The sequence below is a fragment of the Pan paniscus genome, chromosome 19, assembly GCF_029289425.2.
Source record: "Pan paniscus chromosome 19, NHGRI_mPanPan1-v2.0_pri, whole genome shotgun sequence".
In the NCBI taxonomy this organism is placed as follows: Eukaryota; Metazoa; Chordata; class Mammalia; order Primates; family Hominidae; genus Pan; species Pan paniscus.
The window spans coordinates 76048208-76068119 of record NC_073268.2 but is presented as its reverse complement, the minus strand read 5'-3'; the positions used below and the strand labels follow the sequence as shown (position 1 = coordinate 76068119).

Here is a 19912-nt window from a genome sequence, read left to right as displayed (position 1 = left end):
GCAGGATGATCACCTAAGCCTGGGAGTTCCACTCCAGCCTGGGCAACAGAGCAAGATTCTGTCTCAAAAAAAATAACAAAAAAAAAAGGTCCTCCCAAGGGCCAGGCGCAGTGGCTCACACCTGTAATCCCAACACTGGGAGGCTGAGGCAGGTGGATGACCTGAGGTCAGGAGTTCAAAATCAGCCAGGCCAACGTGGTGAAACCCCGTCTCTACTAAAAATATAAAAAATTAGCCGGGTATTGTGGCGGGAGCCTGTAATCCCAGCTACTCAGGAGGCTGAGGCAGGAGAATTGCTTGAATCCAGGAGGCGGAGGCTGCAGTGAGCTGAAATCGTGTCATTGCACTCCAGCCTGGGCAACAAGAGCAAAACTCCATCTCAAAAAAAAAAAAATCCTCCCAAAACTTAACAACAAAATAAAATTCTTAAAAGAAGCATAGGAGGGAGTAAATCTTCATGATCCTGGGGAAAGTAATAGTTTCTTATATACATTACCAAAAGCACAAACAATTTAAAAAATCAATAAATCGATTTACTGAAAATGTAAAACCTTTGCATGTCAAAAACACCAACACCATCAAGAAAGCTCAAAGAGACTGAGCACAGCGGCTCATGCTTGTAATCCCAACACTTTGGGAGGCTGAGGTGGGCATATCACTTGAGCTCAGGAGTTTGAGACCAGCCTGGGCAACATGGTGAAACTTGGTCTCTACAAAATTAGCCAGGCATAGTGGTGCACATCTGTAGTCCCAGCTACTCAGGAGGATGAGGTAGGAGGATTGCTTGAGTCCAAGAGGTCAAGGCTGCAGTGAGCCAAAATTGCGCTACTCCTGCCTGGGTGACAGACTGAGACCCTGTCTCAAAAAAGAAAATAAAAACCACAGAATAAGAATATGCAAGGAATGCAGCCAGGCGCAGTCGCTCAGGCCTGTAATCCCAGCACTTTGTGAGGCTGAGACAGACAGATCACAAGGTCAGGAGTTCGAGACCAGCCTGGCCAACATAGTGAAACCCCATCTCTACTAAAAATACAAAGATGAGCTGGATATGGTGGCGAGTGCCTGTAGTCCCAGCTACTCGGGAGGCTGAGGCAGGAGAATTTATTGAAACTGGGAGGCAGAGGTTGCAGTGAGCTGAGATCGCACCACTGCACTCCAGCCTGGGCAACAGAGCGAGACTCCACCTCAAAAAAAAAAAAAAAAAACAGAATGCCAGGTGCAGTGGCTCATGCCTATAATCCCAGCACTTTGGGAGGCCGAGGCAGGCGGATAATTTGAGGACAGGAATTCGACACCAGCCTGGCCAACATGGCAAAACCCAATCTCTACTAAAACTACAAAAACTAGCTGGGCGTGGTGATGGGCACCTGTAATCCCAGCTACTAGGGAGGCTGAGGCAGGAGAATTGCTTGAACCCAGGAGGCAGAGGTTGCAGTGAGCAGAGATGGCGCCACTGCACTCCAGCCTGGGCAATAGAGCAGACTCCGTCTCAAAAAACAAAAATGATATATAAAGAATTACTCCGGGCTGTGCGCAGTGGCTCACGCCTGTAATCCCAACACTTTGGGAGGCCAAGGAGGGCGGATCATGAGGTCAGGAGTTCGAGACCAGCCTGACCAACGTGGTGAAACCCTGTCTCTACTAAAAATACAAAAATTAGCCGGACGTGTTGGTGCGCACCTGTAATCCCAGCTACTCAGGAGGCTGAGGCAGGAGAATCGCTTGAACCTGGGAGGTGGAGGTTGCAGTGAGCCGAGATCACGCCACTGTACTCCAGCCTGGGCAACAGAACAAGACTCCATCTCAAAATAAATAAATAAATAAATAAATAAATAAATAAATAAATACTCCAACTCAACAATAAAAAGATAAATAGGCCAGGCGCAGTGGCTCATGCCTGTAATCCCAGCACTTTGGGAGGCCAAGGTAGAAGACTGCTTGAGGCCAGGAGTTTGAGAGCAGAACTCTAAAGTGAGATCTCATCTCTAAAATAAATAAATAAAATATATAAAGAAAAAGATGACACACCCAATTTTTGAAAAATGAGCTAGGATCTGAATAGGTATTTCTCCAAAGAAAATATACAAATGAACAATAAGCAAATGGAAAGATGTTCAACATCATTAGTTGTTAGGGAAATGCAAATCAAAACCACACTGAGAAACTACTTCACACCCACTAGGATAATAGATGATAAAGAGGAAAAGTAAGTTGGGGGAGGATGAGAGAAACTGGAACCTTCATACAGTGCTAGTGAGAATGTAAAATGGTGCAACCGTGTTGGAAAAGTTTGTCTCTTAAAAAATTAAACATAGACTTACTACTGCATGACCCAGCAAATCTACTCCAATGTATCTACTCAAAAGAAATGAAAAGTATATGCTCCACAAAGATCTGGGCACTAATGTTCATAAAAACTTTTTTTTCTTTTTTTTCTTTTTGAGACAGGGTGTCAGTCTATCACCCAGGCTGGAGTGCAGTGGTGCGATCACGGCTCACTGCAGCCTCAACCTCCTGGACTCAGGTGATCCTCCCACTTCAGCCTCCCAAACAGCTGGGACTACAAGTGCATAGCACCATGCTCGGCTCTTTTTTTTTCTTTTTTCTTTTTTTTTTTTTTTGAGACAGAGTCTCGCTCTGTCGCCCAGGCTAGAGTGCAGTGGTGCAATCTCGGGTCACTGCAACCTCTGCCTCCCAGGTTCAAGCAATTCTTTGCCTCAGCCTCCTGAGTAGCTGGGATTACAGGCACCCGCCACCACGCCCGGCTAATTTTTGTATTTTTAGTAGAGATGGGGTTTCAGCATCTTGGCCAGACTGGTCTTAAACTCTTGACTTCATGATCCACCCAGCTCGGCCTCCCAAAGTGCTGGGAATACAGGCCACCGTGCCCAGCCTCGGCTCATTTTTTGTAGAGAACAGGTTTCATCATGTTGCCCAGGCTGGTCTGGAATTCCTGGACTCCAGCGATCCACCTGCCTCAGCCTCCCACAGTGCTAGGATTATAGGCATGAGCCCCCACACCCAGCCTTCTAAAAGGTTTATTCAGGCCAGGCGAGGAGGTGGCTCATGCCTATAATCCTAACACTTTGGGAGGCAGAGGCAGAAGAATTGCTTGAGGCCAGGAGTTTAAAACCAACCGGGACAAAATCACGAGACCCCCATCTCTGCAACAAATCAAAAAATTAGCTGGGAATGGTGGCACGTGCCTGTGGTCCCAGCTACATGAGAGACTGAGGCAGAAGAATTACTTCAGCCCAGGAGGGTGAAGCTGCAGCGAGCTTTTTCACGCCACTGCACTACAGCATGGGCAACGGAGTGAGACCCTATCTCCAAAAAAAAAAAAAAGAAACAAAAAATGCTTTAATCACAATTCAGTTGAACATCTGAATGAATAACTCAAATGAACATCAACCGGTAAATGGATAAACAAAATGCACTGTAGCCATAAAACAGAATAACTATTTGGCCCTAAAAAGAAATGAAGTACTGATACATGTTACAACATAGATGATCTTCAAAAACTTTATGTTAAGTGAAAGAAGCAGCTGGGCGCTGTGGCTCACGCCTGTAATCCCAGCACTTTGAGAAGCCAAGGCAGGCAGATCACTTGAGGTCAGGAGTTTGAGACCAGCCTGGCTAACATGGCAAAACCCCATCTCTACTAAAAATACAAAAATTAGCCAGGTGTGGTGGCGCACACCTGTGGTCCCAGCTACTCAGGAGGGTGAGGCAGGAAAATTACTTGAACCCAGGAGGCAGAGGTTGCAGTGAGCAGAGATCACACCACTGCACTCCAGCCTAGGTGATAGAGTGAGACTCCATCTCAAAAAAAAAAAAAAAAAAAGTGAAAGCCACCAAATAAAAAAGGTCATACACTATATGATTCCATTTATATGGAATGTCCAGAAAAAGCTTTTTTTTTTTTTTTTAGAGACAGGTTCTCATTCTGTTGCGCAGGTTGAAGTGCAGTGGCAGGATCACGGCAAACTCAACCTTGGAGACTCAAGCGATCCTCCAACCTCAGCCTTCCAAGTAGCTGAGACTACAGCCGCACACCACCAAGACAGATAATTTTTTTCTATTTTTCGTAGAGACACGGGTCTCACTATGTTGCCCAGGCTAGTCTCAAGTGATCCTCCTGCCTCGGCCTCCCAAAGTGTTGGGATCACAGGTATGAGCCACCACACTGGGCCTAGAAAAGCCAAATCTATAGAGATGAGAAATAGGTTAGTTGCCTGGGGCTGAGGGTGAGAATCAGAAGTAACTGAATTGGCCAAAACTCTGTTTCTTTTTTCTTTTTTTTTTTTCAGAGATAGGGTGCTGTTATGTTGCCCAGGCTGATTTCAAACTCCTAGGCTCATGCGCTCCATCTGCCTTGGCCTCCCAAAGTGCTGGGATTACAGGCGTAAGCCACCATGCCCAGCCCCAAAATTTCTTTATAGGGTGATAAAAATTTTTTTTTTTTTTTTTTTAAGATGGAGTCTCGGCCAGGCGCGGTGGCTCACGCCTGTAATCCCAGCACTTTAGGAGGCTGAGGCGGGCGGATCACAAGGTCAGGAGATCGAGACCATCCTGGCTAACACGGTGAAACCCCGTCTCTACTAAAAATACAAAACATTAGCCGGGCGTGGTGGCGGGCACCTGTAGTCCCAGCTACTCGGGAGGCTGAGGCAGGAGAATGGCGTGAACCTGGGAGGCGGAGCTTGCAGTGAGCCGAGATCGCGCCACTGTACTCCAGCCTGGGCAACAGAGCGAGACTCCGTCTCAAAAAAAACGCAAGGTCTCACTCTGTTGCCCAGGCTGGAGTGCAGTGGTGCAATCTCGGCTCATGGGAAACTCCGCCTCCCAAGTTCAAGCGATTCTCCTGCCTCAGTCTCCCAAGTAGCTGGGATTACAGGCATGCACCACCACGCCTGGGTATTTTTGTATTATTAGTAGAGACAGGATTTTACCATGTTGGCCAGGCTGGTCTTGAACTCCCAACTTCAAGTGATCCATCTGCCTTGGCCTCCCAAAGTACTGAGATTACAGGCCTGAGCCACTGCGCCCGGCCGAGTGGTAAAAATTTCTAAAACCTAATTTTGGTGATGGCTGCACAACTCTGTAAATATACTCAAAGTCACTGAATTGTATAAACAAAAAACAACAAAAAACTTGGCAGCAGAATTTCAGTTACTGACATTATAATATATAGCTTTAAAATGAATCTAATCTGATTATGAACTCTCAGTTTACACGAAAGAATACTAATTAATTTAAAATAGACTCCAGGCCAGGCGCGTGGCTCACGCCTGTAATCCCAACACTTTGGGGCCAAGGCGGGCGGATCACCTGAGATTGGGAGTTCGAGACCAGCCTGGCCAACATGGAGAAACCCCGCCTCTACTAAAAATACAAAAATTAACCAGGTCTGGTGGCGGACACTTGTAATCCTAGCTACTCAGGAGGCTGAGGAAAGAGAATCGCTTGAACCCAGGAGGTGGAGGTTGCAGTGAGCCAAGATCACGCCATTGCACTCCAGGCTGGGTGACAAGAGTGAGACTCCATCTCAAAAAAAAAGAAAAAGAAAATAGACTCTAAAACATTACAAGTCTTTAAGCAATCATGTCAAAACTTTAGAGTAGTTAAGATATTAAAGTGAATATATCTTTCTTCAAAACTACCAGTACACAGCCAACATACACAACAAAAACACATAGGGGTGTGTGTGTGTGTGTGTGTGTGTGTGTGTGTGTGTGTGTGTGTGTGTGTGTGTGTGTGTGTGTGTTTAGCAATTAGGTTTCTGTCACCCAGGCTGGAGTGCTGTAGTAGGATAATAGCTCATTGCATCCTCAAACTCCTGGGCTCCAGTGATCATCTCTTCTCAGCCTCTGGAGTCACTAGTGCCAGGCGTGTGCTGTGTGCTACTATGCCCACTATTTATTTTTTTAATTTTTTGTACAGATAGGGTCTTGTTTTGTTGGCCAGGTTGGTCTCGAACTCTTGGCCTCAAATGATCCTTCCACCTTAGCTTCCCAAAGTTCTGGGATTACAGGCACGAGCTATCATACCCAGCCAAAAACTGATAGTATTCTTATAGAATAAATGTTCAAATGCCCCCAAAACACAAAATTTTAGTCATAACTCACTCATGGTGTGACCAAATCACGATAACATGTAATACCAGGAATGTACACTTCATGATTATACACAGGCAAAGAGATGGGGCAGTATCAAGGGGGAAAAAACCAATTCTCACCATTTTAACTGGATACAGTTTCTTTTATGTGTGGGATATGGGGGTGGTCATGGTTAAAGGTTTTTTTTGTCTTTGTTGCTCTACATAATCGCCTAGGATGGCTTCACTTTTATGACAAAAGACTAACTTCTTCCAGATGTGATAAAACGGTATTACATAATTGTTTTTTCTTTAATGTTAGTTTTACTTAATTCTAAATTAAAGACTACAGAGTAGTTAAGACTGGACCATGATTTTGAAGCCACCTCACAAGATACGCCCTGTAGCTATGTTTCATTTCCTAAGCTGGCCAGACCTATAATGCTGGCACCTGCATATTGTGCTAATAACTTCTACCGTTACTGTCTAGGACAGAAGCATTTGAGGCACAAATCTTTTCTGCTACTCAGTGTTACCTCTAGAAGGCTCACACAAGAAGTGTCAAATAACATTATGTAATACATACTGACAACTCTCTTTCACAGGAAACTCTTTACTCCTTTTTTTTTTTTTTTTTTTTGAGACGAAGTCTTGCTCTTGTCCCCCAGGCTGGAGAGCAATGGCGCGATCTTGGCTCACTGCAACCTCTGCCTCCCAGGTTCAAGTGATTCTCCTGCCTCAGCCTCCCGAGTAGCTGGGATTACAGGTGCCTGACACCAGGCCCGGCTAATTTTTGTATTTTTAATAGAGACGGGGTTTTCACCATGTTGGCCAGGCTGGTCTCGAACCCCTGACCTCAGGTGATCTGCCCACCTTGGCCTCCCAAAGTGCTGGGATTACAAGCATGAGCCACCCCGCCTGGCCAGGAAACTCTTTACTCCTAATTTTTTTCTGCTACCTTAAGCTTTATGGCCTATCCAATGTCTGCTGTGTTCATTAGGATTGACAAGATTCAGTAACTTAGAGGAAATGGAAGAAAGGGTAGAACTTTGCCTAAACTCTTGGGCTATTTAAAAATAGTTGCTGCTGGCCAGGCACGGTGGCTCATGCCTGTAATCCCAGCACTTTGGGAGGCTGAGGCAGGTGTATCGCCTGAAGTCAAGAGTTTGAGACCAGCCTGGCCAACATGGTGAAACCCCGTCTCTACCAAAAAAATACAAAAAATTAGCTGGGTGTGGTAGTCGGCACCTGTAATCCCAGCTACTCGGGAGGCTGAGGCAGGAGAATAGCTTGAACCCAGGAGGCAGAGGTTGCAGTGAGCCGAGATCGCACCACTGCACTCCAGCCTGGGCCACAAGAGCAAAACTCCGTCTCAAAAAAATAAAAAATAAAAAAAAGTTGCTGCTTTATAGTAAGTATATATTACAAAGCAAGATAAGTATTGATATTTTTTCTATAATTTTTCATAATCATGAATATTTGAGTATATACTATCTATATAGCACTTTGGTTTTCAAAAATTTTAAACCTTTTACTCAATAAAAATCTGATGTCCCAATCTGAAACTTGTACAGTAAGCCTGCGTGATTATTTCAAATTTTGAATTAGAGTACAAAGTGAGAATTTTTAAAATTGCATTACAGTTTTCTACTACTCTTAATGCTATAGAGAGCAGAGAAGATACCAACATTTTTGCAATCTAAATTCTCTGAAGGAAAACTTTTCCTTAGTTTCAATTTACTGCCCCAAATGATATCATCAACAGTGAAACAAAAAAACAAACAAAAAAGACACCCTCCGCCCAAAAACTCCCCTCTTACCAATAGGCTTTGATTATATTCCTCTGAGATATTTAAACAGAATCTTTTTTTTTTTTTTTTTTTTTGAGACGGAATCTCACTCTGTCGCCCAGGCTGGAGTGCAGTGGTGTGATCTCGGTTCACTGCAACCTCCACCTCCCAGGTTCAAGAGATTCTCCTGCCTCAGCCTCCTGAATAGCTGGGACTAGAGGTGTGCACCACCATGCCTGGCTAATTTTTGTATTTTTAGTAGAGACTGGGTTTCACCATATTGGCCAGGCTGGTCTCCAGCTCCTGACCTCGTGATCCACCTGCCTCGGCCTCCCAAAGTGCTGGGATTACAGGCATGAGCCACTGTGCCCGGCCTTAAACAGGATCTTTTTTAAGTTAGGTGGCAGATATTCAACTTTGTCCATAAATGTATCATTTAGTCTCATCTTTTAATCTCTAATTAAATAAACTATGGAAATACCTATATTTACTAACGCATAGTCACTCTGTAACGTACCTTGAAAGGCACATCTCTCTAAACAGGATCAATTAGTTTTAAAAAAAAAATACACACTATGATACTACAGTTGTAAAAATACAGCACCTCGAGTTTAACTGCAATTATTAAGTCTCTAGGTATACGAGGTTAAACCTGAATGATTGGTTCCTTAGCAATGACAAGACAAGCTGAATTTCTGTGAACTAGCTAATTGCTTAATACGCCAGGATATTTTGAGAGTACTGTACTTTACGTACTTATTTAATGTAACCCTCATGTTACAGAAAACATCAGAGATTAAGGAATTTACTCCAGGTCACAGAGTGAGTATGGCCAAAGGAATCTGAATTCACTTTTGACATACCACAAAGAGGAACATTATAAACACAACTAGTAAATGCAATGAAGAACCTGTGCAATGAAGCCTGCTGAATTAAGTCAGAAGACACTACCACTATGTGATCTTTGGCTATCATATGGCCTATGCCTCAGTTTCCTTACTATAAAATGAGGAAGACTGATATGCACCAATGTTTAAAAACTTTGTGTAATAAATTAATTAAAGTCTATAAATTCACAAATAGAAACTATCAGAAGATTTTCTAAGAATCTAAACTTCTCTCATTTTCCAGAATTTTTTTTTTTTTTTAATTTCAGGGTAATCTGGATGTCACCGAATCTCCTTGGATTGCCAACCCAATCCTACTCCAAATCTTCCATTATCCATCTTGAGGCACCTCTTAGAAAAAATAACACACTAAAAAGAAATATTTTCAACTCCAAAAAGTGTTGCTAAGACATATTTTACAGAAGTCTCTTCCTCAAAATCCTCTTTAATTGCCTTTGCTCTTTCCCCAGACTTTCTCTCCCCAAAATCGGGGCCATATTTCTTTCTCTTTCCTATTTCCACCAATTTTTCTGACCTCCTCCTCACACCTTCTCAAAATCCTACTTGCTTGTACCCAGCAGGACAAAAGCCCTGGAACACCTACTGTTCTTGAAACACAAGAAAGTGAAAAGAAAAGTCCCAGTTTACACAGGAATTTTAACAGAGTACTGTACTTTCAAAAAAGAATAAACCTGGCTGGGTGTGGTGGCTCACACCTGTATTTTGAGAGGCCAAGGCAGGCAGATCACCCAAGTTTGGAAGTTCCGGACCAGCCTGACCAACATGGAGAAACCCCGTCTCTACTAAAAATACAAAAATTAGCCGGGCCTGGTGGCGGGTGCCTGTAATCCCAGCTACTCGGGAGGCTGAGGCAGGAGAATCGCTTGAACCCGGGAAGTGGAGGCTGCAGTGAGCCGAGATAGCGCCATTGCACTCCAGCCTGGGCAAATAGAGCAAGACTCTGCCTCAGAAAAGAAAAAAAAATAAAATAAAATAAACCCAGTATGGAAATTCTATCAGTTCAACTAATGAAGATATAAAGCACCTTCCTATCCAGTTTTCTCCCCTGCCCTGCTCCAAAGCCACTGTCATAGAGAACCAACATAACTGATAAAGAGTATGGTATATGGTATAAATAATGAAAGTAATCTCATATTTGTTTCCAATTGTATCTAGTGTACCATTATGTTCGATTAAGAGGCTAATTGGAATTCTGCATGAAAACATCATTGAAAAAGCACACACCAACCGGATGCAGTGGCTCACGCCTGTAATCCCAGCACTTTGGGAGGTCAAGGCTGGCAGATTGCTGGAGCTCAGGAGTTCAGGCCCACCCTGGGCAACATGGTGAAACCCCATCTCTACTAAAATACAAACAATTAGCCAGGCATGGTGGTGCGTGCCTGTAGTCCCAGCTACTCGCAAGGCTGAGGCACGAGAATCGCTTGAGCCCAGGAGGCGGAGGCTGCAGTGAGCCGTGATCAGGCCACTGCATTCCAGCTTGGGCTACACAGTGAGACTCCATCTCAAAAAAAATTAAAATAAAATAAAGTAAAAAGCCTGGTGGGGTGGCTCACACCTGTAATCCCAGCACTTTGGGAGACTGAGGCGGGTGATCACCTGAGGTCAGACGTTCAAGACCAGCCTGGGCCACATGGTGAAACCCCATCTCTACTAAAATACAAAAAATTAGCCAGGTGATGTGGCGCACCCCTGTAATCCCAGCTACTTGGGAGGCTGAGGTAGGAGAATCGCTTGAACCTGGGAGGCAGAGGCTGCAGTGAGCCGAGATCGCACCACTGCACTCCAGCCTGGGTGACAGAGGAAGACCCTGTCTCAAAAAAAAAAAAAAAAAAAAAAGCCAGGCGCAGTGGCTCACACCTGTAATCCTAGCACTTTGGGAGGCCGAGGCGGGCAGATTACGAGGTCAAGAGATCGAGACCATCCTGGCTAACACAGTGAAACTCCATCTCTACTAAAAATACAAAAAATTAGCCAGGTGTGGTGGCACGCGCCTGTAGTCCCAGCTACTCAGGAGGCTGAGGCAGGAGAATCGCTTGAACCCAGGAGGCAGAGGTTGCAGTGAGCCGAGATCACGCCACTGCATTCCAGCCTGGGTGACAGAGCAAGACTGTCTCAAAAACAAAATAAAACAAAAAAACCAGAAAGAAAGAAAAGAAAAGAAAAGAAAAAGCACACAACTCAATACCCACTTTCTAAACCGTGTGATTTTGATTTAGTCTTATTTGATTATGAAAAGAACAGTATTGGTCAGGTATGATGGTTTATGCCTATAATCCCAGCATTTTGGGAGGCCGAGGCTGGTGGATCATTTGAGGTCAGGAGTCCGAGAACAGCCTGGCCAATATGGTGAAACCCTGTCTCTACTAAAAATACAAAAATTAGCCAGATGTGGTGGCGCATGCCTGTAATCCTAGCTACTTGGGAGGCTGAGCCATGACAATCGCTTAAACCCAGGAGGCTGAGATTGCAGTGAGCTGAGATCGCACCACTGCACTCCAGCCTGGGTGATAGAGTGAGACCCAACTCAAAACAAAACAAAAGAAACAAACAAGAAGAACAGTATTATTTTAGGCCACTTAGTTTCTTAAAGTGTTCAAAATTCTTTATATACACCATCTCAATCTTTTGTCAACAGTAGGGCAGGTGCCAGAGGAGAAAAACTGAGGGTGAGGCAAGGGAAAGGAAGCCCCTGTGTAATTAGAGCAAACATCTGACATCAGTCATTAACCCATGTATTCAACTAGACATTGGAATTTAGATGCTAAACTACCAAGAGGTTATCAACTGATGATCATTTGGTCCAGGATCAGTGATTTAGTATGACAACATTTTTGAACTTCAGGTACAATTTGTCATTTTTTGATAAATTTATCTAGGGAAAAAAAAAGTTATTCCATAAAGATTAACAAACCACTAAGCCAGCCAAGGTGAAACCAAGCTATGCATTAGGAAATACAATTCTAAATTTAGCACCCTAAATTACAGCAAGGAAAGCCCTCATACCACCATTCACAAGTCTCTGTTCAGGCAACTTATTTCTGGCAAGCTAAATCAAGGCTGTCAACTGGTTTTTGTTTTTTTTTTTCCACCTCAAAATTACATTAATTATTCTGAAAAAAATACAGACATCTTCAACTTGGGGAAAGGCTACAAGTGCCGTGTGTCCTTATAAATGCTTATTTTAAAAAGTCACACGGAAGGGGGTTAAAAAAAAAAGCAAACAAACAAACCCTGGAAGATTGGAAGATGCAGCAGAGCCCCCTTGCTCCCGAAATAAAACTCCTGGTGGCTGTAACAGCAGCGGCAGTGCTACTCCCGACAGAAGTTTTCAGCTGTCACTTCTAACAGCTGAGCGCTTCCTAGGAGAGAAGCGACAGGCCGAGAAGAGAGGTGGTTGTGGGAGGTCTGAAGATTCAATACTTGAAATTCTAGACTCGAAGGGAAACCCTCCACACTTCGCCTGCACTTACGGGACACCCAGCAAGAGCAGCCCCCGTCTCCCCAACACACGCTCACGCCACCCGCTCCCCGCCACACTCAAGTCCAACAGCTCGAGGAATCGACCACGCGCCCGTTCTCTTTCCCTCTTCAGATCGCTCGGGGCTGCGCTGACCTGGGGCTAAGGGTGCGACCTGCACCTGCGAGCCCCGCAGAGGCCTCACACCTAGGGCCATGACCGCCCCGCCCGCTCCCCTGTCTCGGGCCGCGCGACCCTCAGCTCCTCAGGAGCCCCCCTGGGTCTCCACGCTCTAGGACACACCGCGCTTCCTGAGCCCGCGCCGCCGCCCCGGCCCTGTCACCTCGGGCCCCCGGGGACCCCGGGCCTCACCCCCTCCTCCAGCTCATCCTCAGAGCCCGCGTCCTCTGGCTGGTCCAGGTCTATGTCGAACACTCCTGCCATGTCCTCAGCTTCCCTGTCTCGGAAGTCCGGGGCTGGGTAAAAGCCGTCCCGCCTCCTTCGTCGCCTCATGGGCCCGGACCCGCCGCAGCCACCACAGCCGCTGCCGCCATCACCGGCTGCTTAGGCTCAGTGCGTCTGCGCCTAGGCCCTAGACTGGCTCCTAAAGTTCAGCGCAGGAGCATGCGTACAGGGTTCCGTGAAGCCAAACAGTGGGCAGTGGACATGCGCAGAACTATCGCCAGGATCCAGGCGCTGGCAGAAACATGCGCAAAACACCAGCCGAAGTCGCGCTTGGAGGACTAGAGCATGCGCATTGTCAGCTGGAGCGTTCGGTGGACAGTGAGCATGCGTACCATATCTGAAGTTCGTAAATTGAAATTGAACATGCGTAATTAATCTTTCTGAATAGGAAAAAATATATACACAACAAAACTCTCCGTTTATGGAACATGCGCATTTGTTCTCAGTAAGGTTTTCGTTTTGAAAGTGAGCATGCGCATGGTGAGTAGGTTGGTCCGAAGTTTGAACCGGACAGAAGCGCTGGTCGGCGTCTGGTGGTGAGTCGGGTTACGTGTGGAGAACTCCTGGGGCCCGTGGGGAACGGGGGACCTTTTGGCTTTGCTCTTTACTAGTTCTGTGGCCTTGGAAAAGTCAATAACCTTTCAGAGCCTCAGTTTCCTTATCTGTAAAATGAGGATAATAATAAACCTACTTTGCCGGTTTGACATTTTAAGCGCAGAGTCTGTCTCACAACCCACGGCTCATTTCCAGTGCTGCATAGGCCTGATGTGAAGTCTTTATCAAAACTTGTCTTTTCCTAGGTAAAAATAATGAGGACCTGCTCTAATGTTTCTTTTGCTTTCTTTCTTTTTCAAATGGAGACAGGGTCTCGCTGTGTTGCCCAGGCTGGTCTGGAATCCCTGGGCTCAGGTGATCCTCCCGCCTCGGCCTCCCAAAGTACTGGGATTACAGGTATGAGCCATTGCGCCCGGTTAATATTTCATCTGGTTTTCTTTCTCCAAGCTGCATCTTTCTTGCTGTCCTACCTGAGCTAAACACAAAATCTTTCTTACAGGTCTTACTAAAGTTACCAGGCTAGACTAGTGGAGAAAGCGTAAGCTATTATTTAGAAGAGAGAAAATTAATGTTAATTGAATGTACAATGTTGAGCACACTTCTGTGTTCTACATATTCATGTGGTGTGAAGGGTGGTACTACTAATTTCTTCAATCAGCATTTGTTTTGTCTTGTTTTTATTTTTTTAATTTTAATTTTTTTTTTTTTTTCTGGAGACAGGAGGATGTCACTTTGTCACCCAGGCTGGAGTGCGGTGGCAAGATCTTGGCTCACTGCAGCCTGGACCTCCCAGGCTCAGGGGATCCTCCCACCTCAGCCTCCCAAGTAGCTGGGACTGCAGGCGCACACCACCACGCCAAGCTAATGGTTGTATTTTTTGTACAAACAGGGTTTTGCCATGTTGACCAGGTCTGGAACAGCCAGGCTCACGTGATTCTCCCAACTCAGCCTCCCAAAATGCTGGGATTACAGGTGTGAGCCACGCACCCAGCCTCTTTTTTTCTTTTATCACTCCTCAACTGAGGAGAATGTTTTGTTTTAAACGTATGTTTAGGAAAAAAGTGATTACAAATCAGATTTTGGAAACTATTGAGCTGTGTATGAATGGATTCAGGTACAGTAAATCACAAATCCCAAAACCATGTAGAGAGTATGAGAACTTCCTTGAATGACTAGCTCCTTAGACAACACAACTGTTCTATCTCCAATATTACATACGTATGTGGCATTTTAAAATGACTTTTTTGGCCGGGCGTGGTGGCTCACGCCTGTAATCCCAGCACTTTGGGAGGCTGAGGTAGGTGGATCACGAGGTCAAGAGTTCAAGACCAACCTGGCCAACATGGTGAAACCCCATATCTACTAAGAATACAAAAATTAGCCAGGCGTGGTGGCACGTGCCTGTAATTCCAGCTACTCGGGAGGCTGAGGCAGGAGAATCGCTTGAACCTGGGAGGCGGAGGTTGCATTAAGCCGAGAACATGCCACTGCACTCTAGCCTGGGTGACAGAACAAGACTCCGTCTCAGGGGGAAAAAAAAAGACTTTTTATTGATGTATAATTAACATACATGGCATTTTATTTGTTCTTATTAGTAATGTAGTGGTTCTCAAAGCGTATTTTTTTCGATTACAGGTTGTTTTTAGAGGTAATACACCTAGTTTGTGGCTCAGCATGTCAATTGTAACAGTGCAACTTGGTCAGTGTGGCAATCAGATTGGTTTTGAAGTTTTTGATGCTTTGCTTAGTGACTCACACAGTTCCCAGGGACTCTGCTCTATGAGAGAGAATGAGGCATATCAAGCATCTTGCAAAGAAAGATTCTTCAGTGAGGAGGAGAATGGAGGTAGGTGTGGCCCACAGTCCTCTCCTTTACTCTGATCTAACCAACCCCTTCAAAGCCAGGCCTTCCACATGGTTTTCAAACCCCATTCCTTCCCATCTCACTAGGGAATTACTTTGTTTTTGCTTTTCATTTCTATGTTAATAATCTTTGCTTTTCCAGTGGCATTTTCCCTTCTGCATGCTCAGATCTCACCAATTTAAAACCAACCAAACAAAACTCATCTATTGACTGGCTTTCTTCTTCTTATCTCTTTGCCTTTCATCTAAGATTCTCAAAAGAGGACCCTGCTGGCTGGGCGTGGTGGCTCACGCCTGTAATCCCAGCACTTTGAGAGGCCGAGGCGAGTGGATCACAAGGTCAGGAGTTCAAGACCAGCCTGACCAACATGGTGAAACCCCATCTCTACTAAAAATACAAAAATTAGCTGGGCGTGGTGGCATGTGCCTGTAATCCCAGCTACTCGGGAGGCTGAGGCAGGAGAATCACTTGAACCCAGGAGGCAGAGGTTGCAGTGAGCCGAGACCGCACCACTGCCCTCCAGCCTGGTGACAGAGCGAGACTCCATCTCCAAAAAAAATAAAAGGACCCTGCTTAACCACCTATGATCCTGCTTCTGCCCCACATAGCATCATTGAAGCTGCTCTAACAAAAGTTTCCAGTGACCTCCGAATCACCAGATCCAACTACTGTTTTTCTTTTCTTTTTTTCTTTTTCTTGTAGAGACAGGTTCTTACTACACTATGTTGCCCAAGCTGGAGTGCGGTGGCTATTCACAGGTCTCAGCCTCCTGAGTAGCTGGGACTACAGGTGCATGCCACCATGCCTGGCTCTTTCTTTTCTCTGTCTCTCTCTTTTTTTTTTTTTTTTTTTTTTGAGAGAGTCTCGCTCTGTCACCCGGGCTGAAGTGCAGTGATGTGATCTTGGCTCACTGTAACCTCCACCTCCCATGTTCAAGCAATTCTCCTGCCTCAGCCTCCCAAGTAGCTGGAATTACAGGTGCCCACGACCATGTCTGGCTAATTTTTGTATTTTTAGTAGAGACAGGGTTTTGCCATGTTGGCCAGGCTGGTCTCGAATGCCTGATCTCAAGTGATCCGCCTGCCTTGGCCTCCCAAAGTGATGGGATTACAGGCTGTCTTTCTTTTTTTTTTTCTTTTTTTTTTTTTTTTTGAGACAGAGTCTAGCTCTGTCGCCCAGACTGGAGTGCAGTGGTGCGATCTTGGCTCACTGCAACCTCCGACTACCAGGTTGAAGCAATTCTCCTGCCTCAGCCTCATGAGTAGCTGGGACTACAGGCATGCGCCACCACGCCCAACTAATTTTTTTTGTAGAGATAGGGTTTTACCATGTTGGTCAGGCTGGTCTCGAACTCCTGACCTCAAATGATCTGCCCACCTCAGCTTCCCAAAGTGCTGGGATTACAGGTGTGAGCCACTGTGCCCAGCCTCTTTCTTTTCTTAATTCACTTTACTCCTCTACTGCATTTGATAACAGTAACGTATAAAAACTCTTTCCAGCAGGGCGCAGTGGCTCACGCCTATAATCCCAGCACTTTGGGAGGCCAAGGCAGGCAGATCACTTGAGGTCAGGAGTTAGAGACCAGCCTGGCCAACAGGGTAAAACCCCGTCTCGACTAAAAATACAAAAATTAGCCGGACATGGTGGCACATACCTGTAATCCCAGTTATTCGGGAGGCTGAGGCAGGAGAATCACTTGAACCCGGGAGGGGGGTTGCAGTGAGCCGAGATCTCGCCACTGCACTCCAGCCTGGGAAATAGAGCGAGATGCTGTCTCAAAAAAAAAAAAAAAAAAAAAAAAGGCAGGCATGGTGGCTCATCCCTGTAATCCCAACATTTTGGGAGGCCGAGGTGGGTGAATCACCTGAGGTCAGGAGTTCGAGACCAGCCTGGCCAACGTGATGAAACCCCATCTGTACTAAAAATACAAAAATTAGCCGAGCGTAGTGGTGCGTGCCTGTAATCCCAGCTACTTCGGAGGCTGAGGCAGGAGAATCGCTTGAACCCGGGAGGCGGAGATTGTGCCATTGCACTCCAGCCTAGGTGACAAGAGCGAAACTCCGTCTCAAAAAAGAAAAAAAAAAAGACAAAAAACAACTCTTTCCTTGAACCTCCTTCTCCTAGTCACCCCACTTTTCTTCTCCAGTTGTTGCATCTCCCCTGTCCTCACTTGCATAGTTCTCTCTGGGCAACTTCACTGTCATAGTTTGCTACATTTATTACACCTGTGACTTTCAGACCTCTAGCCCAGCCTCTCTTAAAAGCTCTAGACAGATTAGTGGATATCTCCACCCACATCTCTCATATGAACCTGAAACTCAACATCTCTATGCCCAAGGCATTCATTATTGTTCCTTGTGCTCTTGCTGCATACATACCATCAAACAAGATCTGCTTATTTGACCTCCTATCTACTCCTTGAAACTGTTCTTCCCTTTCCACCTTCACTGACTTGCTTTAGTCTGGCTTTTGTTCTTTCTTACCTGGACTGTCTCAAGACACTCCTTTTAGGATTCCTTGCCTGAAGTCTCCGTACTGCTGTGTTTAAAAAGACATCGGCCGGGTGCAGTGGCTCATGCCTATAATCCCAGCAGTTTGGGAGGTCGAGGCGGGCGAATCATGAGGTCAGGAGATCGAGACCATCCTGGCTAACACAGTAAAATCCCGTCTCTACTAAAAATACAAAAAAATTAGCCAGGCGTGGTGGCGGGTGCCTGTAGTCCCAGCTACTTGGGATGCTGAGGCAGGAGAATGGCGTGAACCCAGGAGGCGGAGCTTGCAGTGAGCTGAGATCGCAGCACTGCACTCCAGCCTGCGGGACAGAGCGAGTCTCCATCTCAAAAAAAAAAAAAAAAAAAAGACATCTAACAGCTGGGCACAGTGTCTCACTGTAATTCCAGTATTTTGGGAGACCAAGGTGGGAGGATTGCTTGAGGCCAGGAATTCAAGACCAGCCTGGGCAATAGAGCAAGATTCTGTCTCTAGAAAATAAACAATAAAAATTAGTTAGGTGTAATGGCACACACCTGAAGTCCCAGCTACTTAGAAGGCCAAAGTGGGAGGATTGCTTGAGCTCAAGAGTTTGAGGCTGCAGTGAATTATGATTGACAGACATTTAACTATTCCTCGCCTGCTTGAAAATTTTTGGTGGTTTATCATGGCCTAAAAGATAAAGTTCAGGCTTTTCTAGCATTGCCTATAAAGATTTCCAAGATTGAGCCCTACCTGCTTTTCATCCCCATCCATCACTTCTACCCTCTCCTTCTCCATCCTCTGCTCCAACAATTCTGAGCTGGATGTTGTACCCATGGTACTTTGTACCTCTAAATATGATGTTCCTTTGGTGTGGATTTATTTGGTCATATCATGTTGCAGTGTGATTAAGTATTGATGTATTTATCTTTCCCACAAGTCTTTTTTTTTTTTTTTTGAGACAGAGTCTCACTCTTGCCCAAGCTGGAGCACAGTGGTGTGATTGCAGCTCATTGCAACCTCTACCTCCTGGGTTCAAGCAATTCTCGTGCCTCAGCCTCCAGAGTAGCTGAGATTACAGGCACACGCCACCAAGTCTTGCTAATTTTGTATTTTTGTTTTTTGTTTGTTTGTTTTGAGACAGTGTTTTGCTTTTATTGCTCAGGCTGGAGTGCAATGGCTCAATCTTGGCTCACTGCAACCTCCACCTCCCGGGATCAAGCAATTCTCCTGCCTCAGCCTCCGGAGTAGCTGGGATTACAGGAGCCTGCCACCACGCCCAGCTAATTTTTTGTATTTTTAGTAGAGATGGGGTTTCACCATGTTGGCCAGTCTGGTCTTGAACTCCTGACCTCAGGTGATCCGCCCGCCTCGGCCTCCCAAAGTGCTGGGATTACAGGTGTGAGCCACCGCACCTGGCCAATTTTGTATTTTTAGTAGCATCGGGATTTCACCATGTTGGCCAGGCTGGTCTCCAACTCCTGGCCTCAAGTGATCCACCTGCCTCAGCCTCCCAAAATGCTGGGATTACAGGCATGAGCCACCACGCCCAGCCTCCCACCTGCCCTTTCTAAGGCTAGTTTGATGTCTTCATCTCCATATTCCCAGCACAGTCCATGGCACATCATAAGCATTCAGCATATGTTTGTAGACCTGACCCAGGTACTCTTTTTTTTTTTTTTTTTTTTTTTTTTGAGACAGAATCTCACTCTGTCTCCCAGGCTGGAGTGCAGTGGTGCAACCTTGGCTCAGTGCAACCTCTGCCTTCCAGGTTCAAGCAGTTCTCCTGCCTCAGCCTCCCGACTAGCTGGGATTACAGGCACATGCCACCACGCCGGCTAATCTGACCCAGGTACTCTTTTAGGCCCACACTGATTCAGCCTGCTTAGCAAATGCTGGGCTTGGTGAACATCTGCATATGCCTGCTGCTGCCCACTGAGATTTCTAAGCAGTACGACAGATCTTTCTAACCACAACCCCTGGAATTTTTTTTTTTTTTTTTTTGGATTTGGACACTTATGCTCTGAGTTACCCAAATAAGACATAATAAATCTTTTTTTCTTTTGATGTTTTTGGGTTTTTTTCCCCCTCTAGTTCCAATTGCCCGGGCTGTTCTTGTTGACATGGAACCCAAAGTTATCAATCAAACGCTGTCAAAGGCTGCCCAGTCTGGCCAATGGAAATATGGTCAACATGCATGCTTCTGTCAAAAACAAGGTTCTGGAAACAACTGGGCATATGGGTAAGAATAATTTCTTGTGATTTTCAGTTTAGTGACAGCTACACAGTCAATTAATAGAT

General features: G+C 45.6%; 2 protein-coding genes across 22 annotated transcripts in view; one reads left to right on the top strand and one right to left on the bottom strand.

Annotated features, from left to right (window-relative positions):
• Positions 1-12973, bottom strand: part of RPS6KB1 (ribosomal protein S6 kinase B1) — a 56847-nt gene extending 43874 nt beyond the window's left edge. For 3 of the 5 annotated variants that reach the window (XM_063599294.1, XM_034942606.3, XM_034942607.3), the window contains exon 1: positions 12628-12768. In XM_063599294.1, the coding sequence (XP_063455364.1) occupies positions 12628-12768 (141 nt within the window). Of the gene's footprint in view, positions 1-12028; positions 12158-12627 lie in introns of those variants that run through there. The other 2 variants (XM_034942600.3, XM_055101643.2) reach the window with 2 other exon arrangements.
• Positions 12974-13017: 44 nt separating this feature from the next.
• The window catches only part of TUBD1 (tubulin delta 1), a 33349-nt gene continuing 26454 nt past the window's right edge, over positions 13018-19912 (top strand). For 3 of the 17 annotated variants that reach the window (XM_055101645.2, XM_034942610.3, XM_034942608.3), the window contains exons 1-4: positions 13119-13256; positions 13585-13671; positions 14911-15121; positions 19706-19853. In XM_055101645.2, the coding sequence (XP_054957620.1) occupies positions 14950-15121; positions 19706-19853 (320 nt within the window). In that variant the 5' untranslated portion in view covers positions 13119-13256; positions 13585-13671; positions 14911-14949. Of the gene's footprint in view, positions 13257-13580; positions 13672-14910; positions 15122-15189; positions 19464-19705; positions 19854-19912 lie in introns of those variants that run through there. The other 14 variants (XM_063599298.1, XM_055101646.2, XM_034942609.3 and 11 more) reach the window with 11 other exon arrangements.